General features: G+C 38.3%; 5 protein-coding genes across 10 annotated transcripts; 3 read left to right on the top strand and 2 right to left on the bottom strand.

Moving 5' to 3' along the window:
* Positions 1-3: 3 nt before the first annotated feature.
* KUP7 (K+ uptake permease 7) lies at positions 4-4676 on the bottom strand. Its single transcript, NM_120977.3, has 10 exons — positions 4160-4676; positions 3368-3596; positions 3022-3270; positions 2862-2912; positions 2491-2751; positions 2269-2321; positions 2038-2152; positions 1627-1881; positions 1018-1540; positions 4-772 (listed from the first exon to the last, which is right to left on the bottom strand). Exons 1-10 carry the CDS (start codon positions 4448-4450, stop codon positions 223-225), a joined length of 2577 nt encoding a protein of 858 aa, NP_568213.2. The 5' UTR covers positions 4451-4676; the 3' UTR covers positions 4-222.
* A 171-nt stretch (positions 4677-4847) lies between these two features.
* AT5G09390 (CD2-binding protein-like protein) lies at positions 4848-7345 on the bottom strand. Of its 2 annotated transcripts, none has more exons than NM_120975.3 (9): positions 7163-7345; positions 6649-6838; positions 6398-6523; positions 6148-6321; positions 5878-6007; positions 5747-5788; positions 5436-5607; positions 5220-5297; positions 4848-5093 (listed from the first exon to the last, which is right to left on the bottom strand). In NM_120975.3, the coding sequence occupies exons 1-9, from the start codon at positions 7234-7236 to the stop codon at positions 5024-5026; spliced, it is 1056 nt and encodes a 351-aa protein (NP_568211.1). In that variant the 5' UTR covers positions 7237-7345; the 3' UTR covers positions 4848-5023. The 2 variants fall into 2 exon arrangements, with proteins under 2 accessions (NP_568211.1, NP_001031859.1); NM_001036782.1 differs by having other exon boundaries at positions 4904-5087; positions 7163-7293.
* A 157-nt stretch (positions 7346-7502) lies between these two features.
* AT5G09380 (RNA polymerase III RPC4) lies at positions 7503-9650 on the top strand. 3 transcript variants are annotated; one of them, NM_001343048.1, is made up of 11 exons: positions 7503-7563; positions 7667-7717; positions 7803-7858; positions 7935-7995; positions 8094-8130; positions 8255-8329; positions 8469-8521; positions 8614-8674; positions 8775-8857; positions 8944-9159; positions 9365-9650. In NM_001343048.1, exons 2-11 carry the CDS (start codon positions 7691-7693, stop codon positions 9512-9514), a joined length of 819 nt encoding a protein of 272 aa, NP_001332087.1. In that variant the 5' UTR covers positions 7503-7563; positions 7667-7690; the 3' UTR covers positions 9515-9650. The 3 variants fall into 3 exon arrangements, with proteins under 3 accessions (NP_001332087.1, NP_001332088.1, NP_001318517.1); NM_001343049.1 differs by having other exon boundaries at positions 7529-7563; positions 8944-9644; NM_001343047.1 differs by lacking the exons at positions 7503-7563; positions 7667-7717; positions 7803-7858; positions 7935-7995; positions 8094-8130 and having other exon boundaries at positions 8220-8329; positions 9365-9608.
* A 622-nt stretch (positions 9651-10272) lies between these two features.
* On the top strand, positions 10273-11588 carry AT5G09370 (Bifunctional inhibitor/lipid-transfer protein/seed storage 2S albumin superfamily protein). 3 transcript variants are annotated; one of them, NM_180469.4, is made up of 3 exons: positions 10273-10673; positions 10801-10836; positions 11259-11588. In NM_180469.4, the coding sequence occupies exons 1-3, from the start codon at positions 10352-10354 to the stop codon at positions 11375-11377; spliced, it is 477 nt and encodes a 158-aa protein (NP_850800.1). In that variant the 5' UTR covers positions 10273-10351; the 3' UTR covers positions 11378-11588. The 3 variants fall into 3 exon arrangements, with proteins under 3 accessions (NP_850800.1, NP_568210.1, NP_001330288.1); NM_120973.5 differs by having other exon boundaries at positions 10916-11263; NM_001343046.1 differs by having other exon boundaries at positions 10282-10673; positions 11265-11464.
* A 580-nt stretch (positions 11589-12168) lies between these two features.
* Positions 12169-14401, top strand: LAC14 (laccase 14; the record flags this gene model as incomplete). Its single annotated transcript, NM_120972.1, has 6 exons — positions 12169-12291; positions 12377-12528; positions 12616-12860; positions 12949-13080; positions 13152-14078; positions 14271-14401. 6 exons carry the CDS (start codon positions 12169-12171, stop codon positions 14399-14401), a joined length of 1710 nt encoding a protein of 569 aa, NP_196498.1.
* Between the last annotated feature and the right edge of the window lie 160 nt (positions 14402-14561).

Raw genomic sequence — 14561 nt, 5'->3', positions numbered from 1 at the left:
AGCGCAAAAACGAGATTCTATGGAAGTAAAGATGTAAGATTCGGGGAACCATGAAAATTCCTGAAATCAACATAGGCAGCTTTTTCCTCTACTAGATGCTCTATAGATTGGAGTAGTCAAATACTCGGATTCTTCACAACAATGCAAGAACATCAACGCAACATACAAATTTAGATCTATGGACACGAATAGAAACTACGTTTAAAAGAAGAAAGAAGATACTCAGACCATGTATGTCATACCGACCTGCATCAGATGCGACTGAGGCACACTCAAATTTGCGATCCCTCTCCTGCAGTTTTTCCTCAGGAATGTGTAGAAGTAGTTTATGACTAACTTCTTGATGAACCATGAATCTTTTCTTGCTCTTATATCGCCATGCCCGAGAAGATACACCACCCCTGATTCTTTCGCTTTGTGTATGAACGATAACTCTCTCTCCAGGCTTTGCTCAGCTTCAGATACAGAGGAGTCAGATGATGTGTCAAAGGGATGGTGGTTTGTGTGATCAGATGAAGTGTTCATTTCCATGATCGGTTTGTTTAAGTCTCTGTACTCAGAGAGAAGGGGAACCCCCATCGAGTACATGCTTCCGTTGGGGCCAATTACGACTCTAGAACCTGGGAAATCTTCCTCTGAGTCTGAATCATCGTTCCCGTCGCTCTCCAAGGAACGTTCTTGTGCTTCCCTTCGGATGAATTTCTCGAGGCTCTCGATCAGTAGCTGCTCAAATGCTTGGTGGGTCTCCTTTCTTGCGTCTTTATAACCATACCTACACCACATATAACACAAAGAGTGTTTATATTCGATTTGTTCAGCAACGAAATGGAACAGAATGAAGGAGATAATATGTTCTTGTGTGCTAAACAGTGGCTCTAAGACGTACTTCTTATATAATACAAAAAGAGAGAAGGAAATATCAGATCTACAGACTTGAGTAAGAATCTCTACGTTAAGTCTAATCAATCATATATGAACCATGAAAATTTGATCACTGAAAGGGAAAAACAGACCAACCTGGCAATGCAACGGAATAAGTGATAGCTTTTGGTGCAGACACGTCTGAAGAGGAACCTCTCATTCTGTGGTACAACTGGAACCGGGACATATTTTATGCAGACGAAAATGACCATGGAATGGATTGCAGGAAGTGTAGTCAGAAAATGGCCAAATATTGCCGGTACTCCCTTCACTAACTCATTGTACAGCAAACCGATACCAGGAGCTCTTATCGTTCCCAGGTTGCACCCAAGTTCTCTCATTAAATCCATTGACAGCTTTTGTTCGACTTCTGTTTCATACCTGAGCTTACTTCCATAGTTCCAAATATACATTATACCAAACATGATTACGGCAAAGACCAATATTATCCAGCTTCCATCCCCAACACTCGCTATGACTGATGAGAAAAAGACTAATTCCACTCCGAGAAAAACTACCAGAAAGGCAATCACGATTACGATGTTTATCTGCCATATAAGAAGCATGATTAACGTCACTAGAATTGTAGTTGTCATCATCACTCCTAGCTCAGCCATCCCTGGGAAATCGAAAAAGAAAATCAAAACGGGGGAAGCATATCGGATCACCGAAGCTAGACAGGGAAGCATAGAAAACAACTATTACCATATGCATTTCCAATCTCATCGATACTTGAGATTGAGCAGACGACGACCAGGCAAACGGCAAGCAGGAACCAGTTTAGGACAGGTATATAAATCTGGCCCATAAATTTTCGAGAAGTGTGAATAATTTTGAGACGAGGGAAACAACCCAGAGCTGTTGACTGTTTAATACATGAAAATGTTGCAGTCGTCATTGTGCGACTGGCAATCAGAGCTGCAATGTTGGCTATGAAAAGGACTGGCCAGAATGCAGAGCCTACAGAACGGAATGATGAATCAATAACTTAATACTAATTTGAAATACAAGTTTCTAATCCACACCACAAGAACAGCCTTTGCAGGGAAATCAAAGTGGTTTCATTTGCCAAAGAGGCATGTATATTACTGATTGAAGGAAGCAGCTGAACTTTACCTGGAACAGATGAAAAGAAAGCTTGACTAGCATCCGCATGATTCTCCATCAGGTATGCAGCTTGTCCCATATAACCCAACATGAGGCACGGCAGGACAAGACACACAAATGTAAGCTGCAGAAAACCACTACGAAATAAATTAAAGTTGCAGAAAATTAGTGGCAAAAAGTAGCATACAAAAAGAAAAAGATAAAACATCAGCCGCCAAAGGCTTTCTACTCTTCATTTACCTGGACTGATCTAACAGAAAAGTAGCAAAGGTCTGCAAATAATGCCTCTGAGCCTGAAAGATAAAGATTATATAACATGAACAATCAACAAAGAAAGTGTCACAATATTAGGCGGATTATTGAGCATAAAAAGGCTTACTTAGTTCAGTTAGCCATTGCTACAAGAGTAATCTAATTAATTTCTAATGAAATTTAAGCCATCCAGCAAAAGTGAAAAATTACCTGTAGCACAGAGAATGCAACCTCCAAGTGCATACCACGCATTTATAGAATTCCTCTTGAAGAAGTAATAGATGTGGACAGGGTTGAATGCTCTGTAAACACTGCTATCGTATTTGATCAGGTTGTAAATTCCAATACCAGCAAGAGAACAGAACCATATAAGTAAGGCAGGACCTACTACTAGTCCCATCTTACTCGTCCCATATTTTTGTAGACTAAAGAGGATCACCAGAAATGCAACTGAAATCATCACCACTTGATCTGCAAAGAAGAAAGAAGAGAAAGCTGAACAATAGCAAAAGATACAATGAAAAAGATAAAAAGCCAATACCAAAAAAATTCAAATTTAATTACACTATCATCTGCATTACCTTGCTCAACTACATCAACTCCGACCTTAAGTCCACCAACAGCTGACATTACTGCAATATAATCAAGTAAGTCGGATAAGTCCATATGGTAGTAGAAACCCCCTGTGCAATAAAACAAAATCATGCCTATGAACATACTTAGAAGAGGTTATATAAGAACCTGACATTGCAGGAGTTACAACCCCATCGGCAATCACCATGGAAGTTCCAGCAAGAACTAGCACGAGGAGAATTTTCTTCAGAATTAATGAATTCTCGAGTTTTTCTTTTAGTTTCAATGATCTCTCAAGCTCAGGGCAAGGCACCTTCAGTCTAAAACTTGAAATTCGGGTGTCTGAGCGAAGTTGGTTTGGGATAAGACTAATCTTGGCATGACGAGAGATTAATGAGTATAACGCAAAGGTCCCCCCTGAATATCATAAGTAATCAAAGCAGTTGGCACTGTATGTACAGAAAAGATTCAAAGCAAGATTATATTTAGAAGATCAGAATAGCTTAAAGCGTACCTTCACCATCATCATTTGCCCATAGAACAACAAGAACATATTTAATAAGGGGGACCAAAAGTAAAGTGTATAAAACTAGTGACAGTGCTCCAATAACATCTTCTTTTTCTTGGACAGGTGATTTACTGAACATTACACTGAACGTATACAACGGGCTGGTTCCTACATCTCCAAAGACAACCCCTAATGTTTGAAATGCAAGCAACACTTTCCTCCCAACGGTCAAGTCCTAGCAAAGTAAAAACACAAAAAAAAAAGTTTGGTTAACTATGCAGAGAAAAGTACTGGCTCACAGATACAAGTCATAGATCTTAGATCTAAGATCATCCATCATTATTTATCTGCAGAACTTGCAAAAAGTAGTAGCCGTAGTTACGCTTTAGAATCAGAAAACAAATATCCACTGCTCTCAGACCGTGCATCCCTTGCAGGTTTCCATCCCAGGACACAACCATCATTAAGGAAAACAGATCAAAACAACATCCCAAACAAAATAGATTTATGAGCCCATCTCCATCACTGCAACTTGGAAGAATCGCACACTAGCTAGTCACAAAGCATTCCTGATTCCTGTTCCTAATCCATAATTTCCACATATTGCTAAACTAATTTTGACTTGATCTCTTATGGTACTTCCCTATTCAGTGGCCCTTTCTAGTTGATATCCGAGCTCTGGCAAAAACAGCTAAAAAGTGACTGTACTGTTTAAGAACCTAAGAAGACACACATCATGCTAGTCCATCACTATATATGTTGATATGAAATGCACTAATACACGAAACTATCAATCACCTCGTAATCATTTCTCGGAGCACCAGGAACTTCAAGCGCTTCCACGTCGAAGGAATCAACACGTGGACCAGTACGGATCAGGCGATGCTCAGGTATCTCGTCCTCATCGGATTCGAGTCCAGTACCGTCGAATCCATCATTATCATCGTCAACGCCGATCTCGGAATCATCATCGTCTTGAATAACCCATCGAGACTCGATAGAATCCATGGATGCCATATCTCCAAAACCACCACCTGAGCTATCGATCTCTTCTTTTTCAGAACCTTCCATACTGCTTTCCTCCGCCATTTTCAGAACTCTTAGATTGCAATCAAAGCTAAAGTAACCTCCGAAAGTTTCGCAGGGTCGATCAAACGAGAAGAATCGTAGAACTAGAGTTTCGCATCCGATCAAAAGTTCTCAGGAGCAAATAAAGATTTTTCGACGAGAAGTCTTGTTTCTTCACTGCCGATTCATGCCGATGTTCTCAATCTCTGCTTTACCAGTTCGCTGCTGAACCGGTCTGATACAAACGTGACATGTTCTGTACCGGAAGTCTGAACCGGTTAGATTGTGTTATTGGTCAACGTTTGGTTTGAGACTTTCTTGCTTCATACTGTGAGAGTGTGTGAGGATTACGATAACCTCTCAGGCTCTGTTTCATAATTTCGTTTTCTTTCTTCACAGCTAATTTTGTTCATACAATTATAAGATTGTCCAAATTTACTTTCATCTCTATAATTTCTCATAAATCAATGAGAAAACCAATAAATCCAAATATATTTATATAAACTCATGTATGATGTGCTTACTTTCAAACTAAAAACAACAAGGGAAATATTTCAAGACCCTGTGTTAGTCAAAAGTACAGACAAACGAAAATTAAACTTCTTCAGTAGCAACTTCAGAAACCACCTCTTTATATTCCTTAGTCTCTTCATCGTACCTGTACCTGCACGCATATTTTGTAATCAAACACATAACCAGAATTGAGCTGATAATCGAAATTATGAACACATGAATAAAGAGATTAGTAATGGGTTTTCAAAATTCTAAACTCATCCCAAGTAAATTTTACCATTTTCCGGTTGTTGCGTAGCAGTAAAGTCCAGTGTTCGGGTCATAATAGTAACCAAGGCTGCTGCTGTAGTAGTACCTGCAAAACCATTTATAGAATACTTTTAGATAAATAAAATTGAGATTCATAATGAATATTGCTAGCAACACAATACTTCGGACAAAAAGCTGACTTATGCAACAAGAGAGCGCGAGAGGAGAGTATATACAAACATACCCTGAAGATTCATCAAACACATAATCAGAATTAAGCTGAGTGCCCGAGATGGAGCTAGACGGTTGTAGATCAGAGGAAGGTTCAGGAGCATTCTCATCATCGCCAAACATATCACAAGATACTATATTGGCAGTCCCATTTTCTTTCGCTTGAGCTAGTCTCTCATATCCTTCTAAAAGACCAACATAGAGAAGAAGAATGTGAAAAGTCAAGCCAATTGTTCCCGAATGTTGTGAAAAGGTGATATCACAAAGCAGAGGAAACGTAGCTACATCTACAGCTGATATTGAAAAAGTATTAGAATCTCTAACCTGCTTCACGTTGGAAAACTTCTTGCTCCTCATGATAAACATCTTCAATACATAAAAAGAGGAACACATATATTAACAAATGGAGGACATCATATTTGTTGTTGAAGTAGCATAAGTTATTAGAGACTTACTGTAGTCGCCGTTCTCGATAAGCTTGTCCGCATCCTCAGTAAGCTGATCAAAGATAAGCTTGGTCTCAGATGTCATCTTCTCCTTGCGATTATTCGAATTCCCTTTCAACCTCCTTAAAGCTCGCAAGACCTGTAACATGAAACCGATTTATTTTACGTGTTCGAAGTATGTATAATCAACAATGCTATATTAAGGTGACATTTTTAACTAATACAATCCATGTTTCATGTTTGAAACAAAAACTTGTTAAAACGCAGAATGAGTCTCACCGTTTCTCCTGGTTCAAGGACATTAGCAATGCGCCTCTTTCTAACTCCGATTTCATCTTGAGAAAGGTCATCCCCTGCTTTTTCGTTCCCACTATCATCATCCATCTCAGTATCATTTGCAGCAGATCGTCCCATATACATTGGATTTTTTTCAATACTGTCAAGCCATGCATCCTGAAAGAAAACACATATAATGAAAGACAATACACAAGATATCTTGGAGCTAAGCTTTACAATGAAAGATGTGTACCTTGACTTCCTTTTCTCTAACATATTCTACAAAGTTCCCATCAGCATCAAAGTAACCTTCTTCTTTCTCTCTGTCCAGACTAAAAGCTTCAATCTGGATCCCATCTTCTGTGCGATTGCCATCATCCTACAATGAAATAAATCACATCAGCATAACTCTTTTTGCAAACAAACATCATTGAGATCTCGCAATATACACAATTAGCTTCCAGGAACAGTCAACAAACAAAAAGAGGATAGTAGAAATCCTACCTCATAAGTCTCCTGAGCCTGATTAATATCATCACTGTCATCTTCGATAAAGAGCTTAGTAGTATTCTGATTGCGAATCTTTGCACGCTCCTTAGCAGCATCACGGGCTTTGCGGCGGGCTAAAGCTTCTTCCTCTAAGAGCTGTTCAGGTTTCGACTTCTTCCCCTTTGGAAACCGTACTCGCTTTTCGCTGCCAGAGAGAATCCTCCATTAGAATCCACATTATAGCGTATGCACACAAACTCAAGTTGTAACTGAGACAAATTTCAAAGCTGATTAATACTCCAAGTTCAAGACAATCATATGTTTGGCATTCAATTTCAGGTTCAATGTCTAAGTCTAACAAAATTGAGGAGAAGAGAGAATCAGATGGAAGAAACAAGAGCTACTAATTCAATTTTTCCTACCCTAAAACTGAGTCAATCAACCGGAAACGAAAAGAAGAAACACGTATCGTCATGCTTAGCAGAACAAAATTGGAAATTAGGGTTTTCGGAAAAGATTGTAAACTTACGGAGGTTGTTTATCGGAATCTTCATCTTCTAAGAAGGATCGTTTAAGGTTCCTCCTCGACGAACTATCTGCCATTGCACAAGCGTTAGACGAGAACAACGACGATTTGTTTATTTCCAGGCGGTGAGAATCGCCGTCGAGGGGAAATAAGACGAAAGCATGAATTCTCGCCGACGTTTACAAATTGGGCCGTATTAATGGGCTGAAAAATGGGCCTTAAAAAGCGCGCTTAACGTTTGGAATTACTATGTCTGTTTCCTTTAATTTACCGGTTTACTTTTTTACCATGGTTAGACTAAAACGCCGCCGTTTTGGCACAGGCCCTAATTTATGGGTTCTCTCCTTAATTGGTGATCATCCTCCTTCTCAAGCTGTTGGCCGTCATTGAACTTGGAGTCACAGGTCAGCTTCTGATTCTTAATTCTGTGAATTTTTCGTTTCAAAATATTAACCGAATACTTGAATAATCGTAACTAAATATTCTTCTGGGGTTCTTTTTATTTAGTCGAAGTGTTTGAATTCAATTGCAATGGAGCAGAAACCACCAGTACGGAAGGTTTGTGTTTGCTATCATCGTTAACTTCTCATGTTAGATAAAATATTTGGCTCTGCTAAATTTTCGATTTTGCGTTCTTCTGCAGATGAAGTTTGCCCCAAAAGCTCCACCCAAACGTGTGCCAAAACCTGAAGTTAAACCGTAAGCAACACTAATGACTGATCTGATTAACATAAACAGATGTTTTTCTTCTGAAACTTTTGAATTATGAATGCAGTGAAGTGGTTGAGGATAATAGTAACAGTGCACAAGCATCGGAATTGCTACGCAGAGTTAATGTAAGCTTTTTTTTTTTAATCGTTGAGTGAAATTGTCTTTGCTCTTGTGTCTTCTTACTTACTCAGTTCTCTTTAATTTTGATTTTTGTTTGCCTTAGGAAAGATCATTGCGCAAGCCAAAAGCGGACAAGAAAGGTAGTGTCTTTAACTTGAAACTCAGACTCGTATCTTTACTCTGTTTGCTGCTACGTTATCTAGTTGTAAAAAAAAACATCACTTTGATACATCACTGATTTAGTTTTTGTTATGTATCATACAGTTCCTGCTTCTCAAGTTGCTTGGTTGGGGGGAGTGGTGAATTCAACCAGATCAAATAAGTACCTCAATAGATCAAGTAACAATTTCTTTTCTTTGTTTAAAACATAGGCAATTATATATTTTAACAAAAAAAAACATAGGCAATTGTATTCACAACACATCACAAGTTTTTGATAATTCTGCGGGGGTGTTGATACATGCTGGTTGTTGTGCAGATGGTGCTTATGGATCAACCTCTACTCAGGAGATAGAGTATAAAGAACCATGGGTCGGTATAACAGTACCCTGTCCCTAAAGTTATATCTCGAACTCATATATCGATAATGTTGATGCATAATTAATTCTTGGATTGTCTCACAGGATTACTACAGCTATTACCCTATCACACTTCCAATGAGGAGACCGTATGCAGGAGATCCAGGTATTCATATATTTGCTTGAGAAGAAAAATAAAACAATTTTGTGAAAGCAGATTCTTGATTACCATTTGCCTATGTTTAAGATGCTGCTCATTATTGCAGAGGTTCTTGACGTGGAGGAGTTTATGCAGGCTGGAGGACATCATGAAGATTCACTTAACACAGCCGCTAATCTCGGTCTAATGGTTAGTGACATTACATATAAAAATTCGATAAACCAAAACTCACACGCAAACTCTATAGTTACATAATGTGGATCACTTGTTGGCAGGAGGATAGTGGAGAACAGAAAATGTTTTTTATGAGGCTACCTTCTGTTCCTTTGGCATCAACACCAACAGAAAACCTTGAAACAAGGCCAAATATCAAAGGCCCCGTTGAGAAGAAGACTGTTGATTTAAAAGCCTTGCCAGAAGGTTACATGGGCAAACTGTTAGTCTACAAAAGTGGTGCTGTCAAGATGAAACTTGGGGAAGTGCTTTATGATGTGAGTGATTCTTTTTCCGTTTACTAAGTATTCTATGACCATAGATCCTGCAATATGGTTTTTACCGGGCATAATACTAGCTAATATCTAGTAGGGGTGTTCAATCCATGTTTTTGGTTTTACGGGTTTGGTTCGGATACAGAAAAAGTGAAACCATTTTAATCGTAGTAAAAGTCTAACTCGGATTTGTGATGGGATGTTGTAGGTAAGCCCAGGGTTGAAGAGCGAGTTTGCACAAGATGTGATGGTGGTTAACACAGAGCAGAAGAACTGTTGTCTGGTTGGAGATGTGTACAAGCATGCAGTTTTGACTCCTGATATTGATTCAATCTTGAAAGATATCGAAAATATATGATATTCTTTAACTATTTTTGTTCCATCAATTTTTTCATTCTTTCTTTTTTTTTTTTGGTAGTTTGTTTTCATTCTTCTTCATTCATAGTTTTTTGACATTGAGAAAGAAATAAAAAAAGAGTTTTGTTTTACTTTCAAGTTTCAATAACAACAAGAAGCAGGTTTCTACATTTGAAGTTTGAACCAATCCCTTAAAATCTCCAATACAATGGAAAACTGACCCACTGGAATCATTGTATGCAAAATCATTAATAAAAATTACTATATTTAATATTTAGTCTTTAAACATATAAACCCAATATAGTTAAAAAGAAAATCTTGGCATTTGTTTTCTTGGTATGAATGGTAAGTTTTATACCATTTTTAGAATTTTGACAGAAGGTTACAGCAGGAAAAAACAAAGATAAGTACATTACAGCAAAGCAAAGTTTGAATACAAATCCTTCTACTTTAAGAAGAGAGTTTTAAGAAATTACATGGTCATTTTTCTACCTTTTTTTTCTTTTCTTTTGTATTCTTCTAACAAATCTAATCATTTTGGTAACAACGTTAATCTCGATGATAGATTTTAAAAAATATTTTGACCAGAAAAAAAGAAGAAGGAAAGAACTCTTAATATAGGATAAAATCCAAATAAAAATGAGCAAGGATCTTTACATTGAAAAGAACCAAAAAAAATTACGCGTTACACATGACGTGTACACCAAAACCGACGTCGTCTCTATCACTTGAAACCCATATATAAACACAGCACATTTCACTCATTCTATCACAACTCTCATTTTCTTCTCTCTCGATTCTTGATATATCAGTAACCAAAAACACAGAGAATTAAAACATGGCTTACTTCTCCACAGCGACATCTCTTCTCCTCCTCGTCCTCTCTGTTTCCTCTCCTTATGTTCATGGAGCCTCCGACTGCGACACCCTTGTGATTACCCTGTTCCCATGTTTACCTTTTATATCGATCGGGGGTACGGCCGATACACCCACAGCTTCATGCTGCTCCAGTCTCAAAAATATTCTCGATACGAAACCGATATGTCTATGCGAAGGGTTGAAGAAGGCACCTTTAGGAATCAAACTCAACGTTACTAAATCTGCTACTCTTCCCGTTGCTTGTAAACTTAATGCTCCTCCGGTGTCAGCTTGTGATTCATGTTAGATTTCTCCTTTATCTCTCTGTTTCTCGTTTTTCTTCTTGATTTTTTTATGGATTATTTATGATCCTTAAGATAAATCAGATTATGGATTCATAATAGAGTTTTTGTTTTGTTTTGGTTGCAGTGCCTCCTGCTAGTCCTCCTACTGCTAATGGGCAAGGTATTTGTCTTTCTTTTTGTTGATTTCATTCTTTAATCTGCTTTTTATCATGCCATCTAAATTGTTATTTTTTGTTAAGGGAAATGGAATTTGTTTGGACTCTTTGCTTGAATCGAGTTTTGGTTGGCGTTATAACGAAGTTGGGGAATTGTAAAAGTCAATTGTCTTCATAATAAGAATTTAGTCTTTTTCCGTTTTATGTATCATGTGACCATCGCGACAAGATAATTAAAGCTTGTGCGGATGTGATCTCTATTGTAATGTGCCATGATCATGTAATATGAGAAGAGCTTTATCAAACTCTCTATTTTGTTAAACTTTGACATTTAGTTGTGTGATTTCTCTCCTCGCTGCTTTAAAGGTGTGCATGTCAGAATTGGTTTTGTGTTTTTGACTTTTGTCTTGTTATGTTTGTGTGACAGCTCCAGTATGGGGATCAGGATGGGCTCCAGCTCCAAGCCCTTCTAAAGGAAATTCATTGATCCCAATCTCTGGCTTTTCCTTTGTAATCGTTACCGCATTGGCCATGTTCCGTATCTAAAACCCGACAGCCTTCTAGTCGATGTTTCAATAATTTCCATTAAGACTTATCATGCGTCTTTCCATTAATTAAGACTTGGTTTTAATTTGTTGTTTTTTGTCACACACATTGTTCACTTTTATTGTTTGAGTTGACCCGTGACTATTTCTAGATTTTGTTTTATTGAATCATAATGAGCCATTAGACCATCTAACAAAGCTCTAAATCGAAGAATTATAAGAAGGAAAAAAAAAGTTATTTACGACAAATTCTTTATGCATGTGATGAGGAATGCTCATAAACTGTAAAAATCGTTCCATGCTGAAAATCAGGCAAAATATCCAAGATTTGCATATAATTCTTAAAGATCAAAATCTTTGAGTGTCGAACATAAATTTAAATAGCGGAGACTACCCTGGAGAGGGAGAAAAAATAACCATATAATCCGGTTTGGATACATTGTAAAATTTTAATTCAAATTTAGTGGCGAGTCCGAGTCATCTAAAAATGGTTGGGTTCCATTCGGTTAAATTCCAAAGATATTATTCCACTTTTATGTGCTTCCCTGTTATACATTCGATATATTCAATGCCTACTGTAGCCTATTATATATGGTATAATACATTTCTTACTCAACGTGTAAAACGTTACAGAGATTTCCTTCCTTATTAGGTCTTTATTTTTAACAATATAATCATTTGATAAAGAATATGTAATAACTATTTGACAATAGAAAAAAACATCTGCAACATATAAAAAAAAACTAAAATTTATTGCATCCTGCTTGAGATTTTATAGTGAGAAGAACAACCATGGAGTTCAAGCTCAACATTCCAAATACAATCATTAAAACTCTACAGACTATAGTCTTCTTTCTCTTTGTTCTTCTTGCATTCCAAATCGCGGAAGCCGAGATTCACCACCACACTTTCAAGGTATTGATTGTACAAAATTTTATTTTGAAGATATTAAGACTGGATTAAAAAAAAACTGACTATGCCATCGTTTTTATCTATACAGATAAAGTCGAAAGCGTACACACGACTTTGTAATACCAACAAGATATTGACGGTGAACGGAGAATTTCCCGGACCAACGTTAAAAGCCTACCGTGGTGATAAGCTCATCGTCAATGTCATCAACAATGCAAACTACAACATTACTCTCCATTGGTAACTACTCTCTTGTGTTTGTGTCACACTTTGATTTCGTGTTGACTAATGTTTATATGATGTAGAGAAACATGTTTATCGTTTTAGGCACGGAGCAAGACAAATCAGGAATCCATGGTCGGACGGACCCGAATATGTGACTCAATGTCCGATCCGACCAGGAGAGAGCTATGTGTATAGAATCGATCTTAAGGTCGAAGAGGGAACGATTTGGTGGCATGCTCATAGCCAATGGGCACGTGCCACCGTCCATGGAGCTTTCATTGTCTACCCCAAACGTGGCTCATCTTATCCTTTTCCTAAGCCTCATCGTGAAATCCCGCTCATTCTAGGTACACTAGCTAGTATGTGGATGAGATTAGTACATGATTGCGTTACATGTTGTGATATATAGTCTAACGTTACGTTGACAATTGATAGGCGAATGGTGGAAGAAGGAAAACATAATGCATATACCAGGAAAAGCTAATAAAACCGGAGGAGAACCGGCCATCTCTGACTCATATACCATAAACGGACAACCCGGTTATCTATACCCCTGCTCTAAACCGGGTAAGTTTCAACACTACAAGCTCAAATCTTACAATCAAAAATTCATATTTTTCTTTATAATTCCACAACAGAAACATTCAAAATAACGGTGGTGCGTGGCCGTCGATACCTTCTACGGATTATCAACGCCGTGATGGACGAAGAACTCTTCTTTGCAATCGCAAACCACACCTTAACCGTTGTAGCCAAAGACGGTTTCTACTTAAAACATTTCAAATCTGATTATCTAATGATCACTCCGGGACAATCTATGGACGTCCTCCTCCATGCGAACCAACGGCCTAACCACTACTTTGTGGCGGCCAGAGCTTACTCCTCCGCATTTGGTGCCGGTTTTGACAAAACCACCACCACAGCCATATTACAATACAAAGGTGATACCTTAAACCGGATTAAACCGATTCTACCCTATCTGCCTCCTTACAATCGTACCGAGGCATCTACCCGGTTCACTAACCAATTCAGAAGTCAGCGTCCGGTTAACGTCCCGGTTAAAATCAACACTCGTCTTCTCTACGCGATCTCCGTGAACTTGATGAATTGCTCCGACGATAGACCTTGTACCGGTCCGTTCGGTAAGAGATTCTCTTCGAGCATTAACAACATCAGCTTCGTGAACCCATCGGTCGACATTCTCCGAGCTTATTATCGCCACATCGGAGGCGTTTTCCAGGAGGATTTCCCGAGAAATCCGCCGACGAAATTCAACTACACCGGTGAGAATCTTCCATTTCCGACTAGGTTCGGGACGAAAGTTGTGGTTCTCGATTATAACTCGAGCGTTGAGCTGATTCTACAGGGGACAACCGTGTGGGCTTCGAATATTCACCCGATTCATCTGCATGGGTATAACTTCTACGTCGTGGGTTCGGGTTTTGGGAATTTCGATCGTCGTAAAGATCCGTTGAGGTATAACCTAGTTGATCCACCGGAGGAGACAACCGTCGGTGTTCCTCGTAACGGTTGGACCGCCGTCAGATTCGTAGCTAATAATCCAGGTCAGTTCACACTCTACGTTTCTCAAACGTTTCACGTGAAAATATATATCAATTTTGCATTAGTTTATACAAAAGATATTATTGTTTAAATGAAAAATATGAATTTATTAGACAACTCGTGAGAATAAAATACAATTTTTGTGATGCCTAATTTGAGATATTGACGATCATGGTTTGATTTGTTTATTAAAGGGGTGTGGTTGTTGCATTGCCATATAGAGAGACATGCCACATGGGGAATGAACACAGTGTTCATAGTGAAAGATGGACCGACTAAATCTTCCCGTATGGTCAAGCCTCCTCCTGATCTTCCTTCTTGTTAGTGTTTATGATCTTTTCTGCCATTTTTGAATGAAGTGTAGTCCCATAAATGCTTTGGAATCAAGAAAAGTTTAGTTGTCCATTATGTCACTACCAAGATTTTGGTGTGGTATTTAAATTCAAAATTCAAATGGCCATGTGAAACGAGACAATAATAAATGG

Source organism: Arabidopsis thaliana, chromosome 5, assembly GCF_000001735.4.
Source record: "Arabidopsis thaliana chromosome 5, partial sequence".
In the NCBI taxonomy this organism is placed as follows: domain Eukaryota; kingdom Viridiplantae; phylum Streptophyta; class Magnoliopsida; order Brassicales; family Brassicaceae; genus Arabidopsis; species Arabidopsis thaliana.
The sequence above is the reverse complement of the archived record's forward strand: the minus strand, read 5'-3'. Positions and strand labels throughout refer to the sequence as shown.

Bases quoted from the DNA above. Each gene is read 5' to 3' on its own strand.
- KUP7 (NM_120977.3), bottom strand. From the start codon at position 4,450: ATGGCGGAGGAAAGCAGTATGGAAGGTTCTGAAAAAGAAGAGATCGAT. The intron at 2,322-2,490 runs GTAATTTTTCAC...TTTATCTTTCAG, and splicing joins TTGCATTCTCTGTGCTACAG to GCTCAGAGGCATTATTTGCA. The intron at 1,541-1,626 runs GTAATAGTTGTT...TCGATTTCCCAG, and splicing joins TGAGATTGGAAATGCATATG to GGATGGCTGAGCTAGGAGTG.
- AT5G09390 (NM_120975.3), bottom strand. From the start codon at position 7,236: ATGGCAGATAGTTCGTCGAGGAGGAACCTTAAACGATCCTTCTTAGAA. The intron at 6,524-6,648 runs GTAGGATTTCTA...ATTTCATTGTAG, and splicing joins AGGCTCAGGAGACTTATGAG to GATGATGGCAATCGCACAGA. The intron at 5,298-5,435 runs GTATGTTTGTAT...ATGGTTTTGCAG, and splicing joins GTGTTTGATGAATCTTCAGG to GTACTACTACAGCAGCAGCC.
- AT5G09380 (NM_001343048.1), top strand. From the start codon at position 7,691: ATGGAGCAGAAACCACCAGTACGGAAG. The intron at 8,330-8,468 runs GTAACAATTTCT...GTTGTTGTGCAG, and splicing joins TAAGTACCTCAATAGATCAA to ATGGTGCTTATGGATCAACC. The intron at 8,675-8,774 runs GTATTCATATAT...TCATTATTGCAG, and splicing joins ACCGTATGCAGGAGATCCAG to AGGTTCTTGACGTGGAGGAG.
- AT5G09370 (NM_180469.4), top strand. From the start codon at position 10,352: ATGGCTTACTTCTCCACAGCGACATCTCTTCTCCTCCTCGTCCTCTCT. The intron at 10,674-10,800 runs GTTAGATTTCTC...TTTTGGTTGCAG, and splicing joins GGTGTCAGCTTGTGATTCAT to TGCCTCCTGCTAGTCCTCCT. The intron at 10,837-11,258 runs GTATTTGTCTTT...TTTGTGTGACAG, and splicing joins TCCTACTGCTAATGGGCAAG to CTCCAGTATGGGGATCAGGA.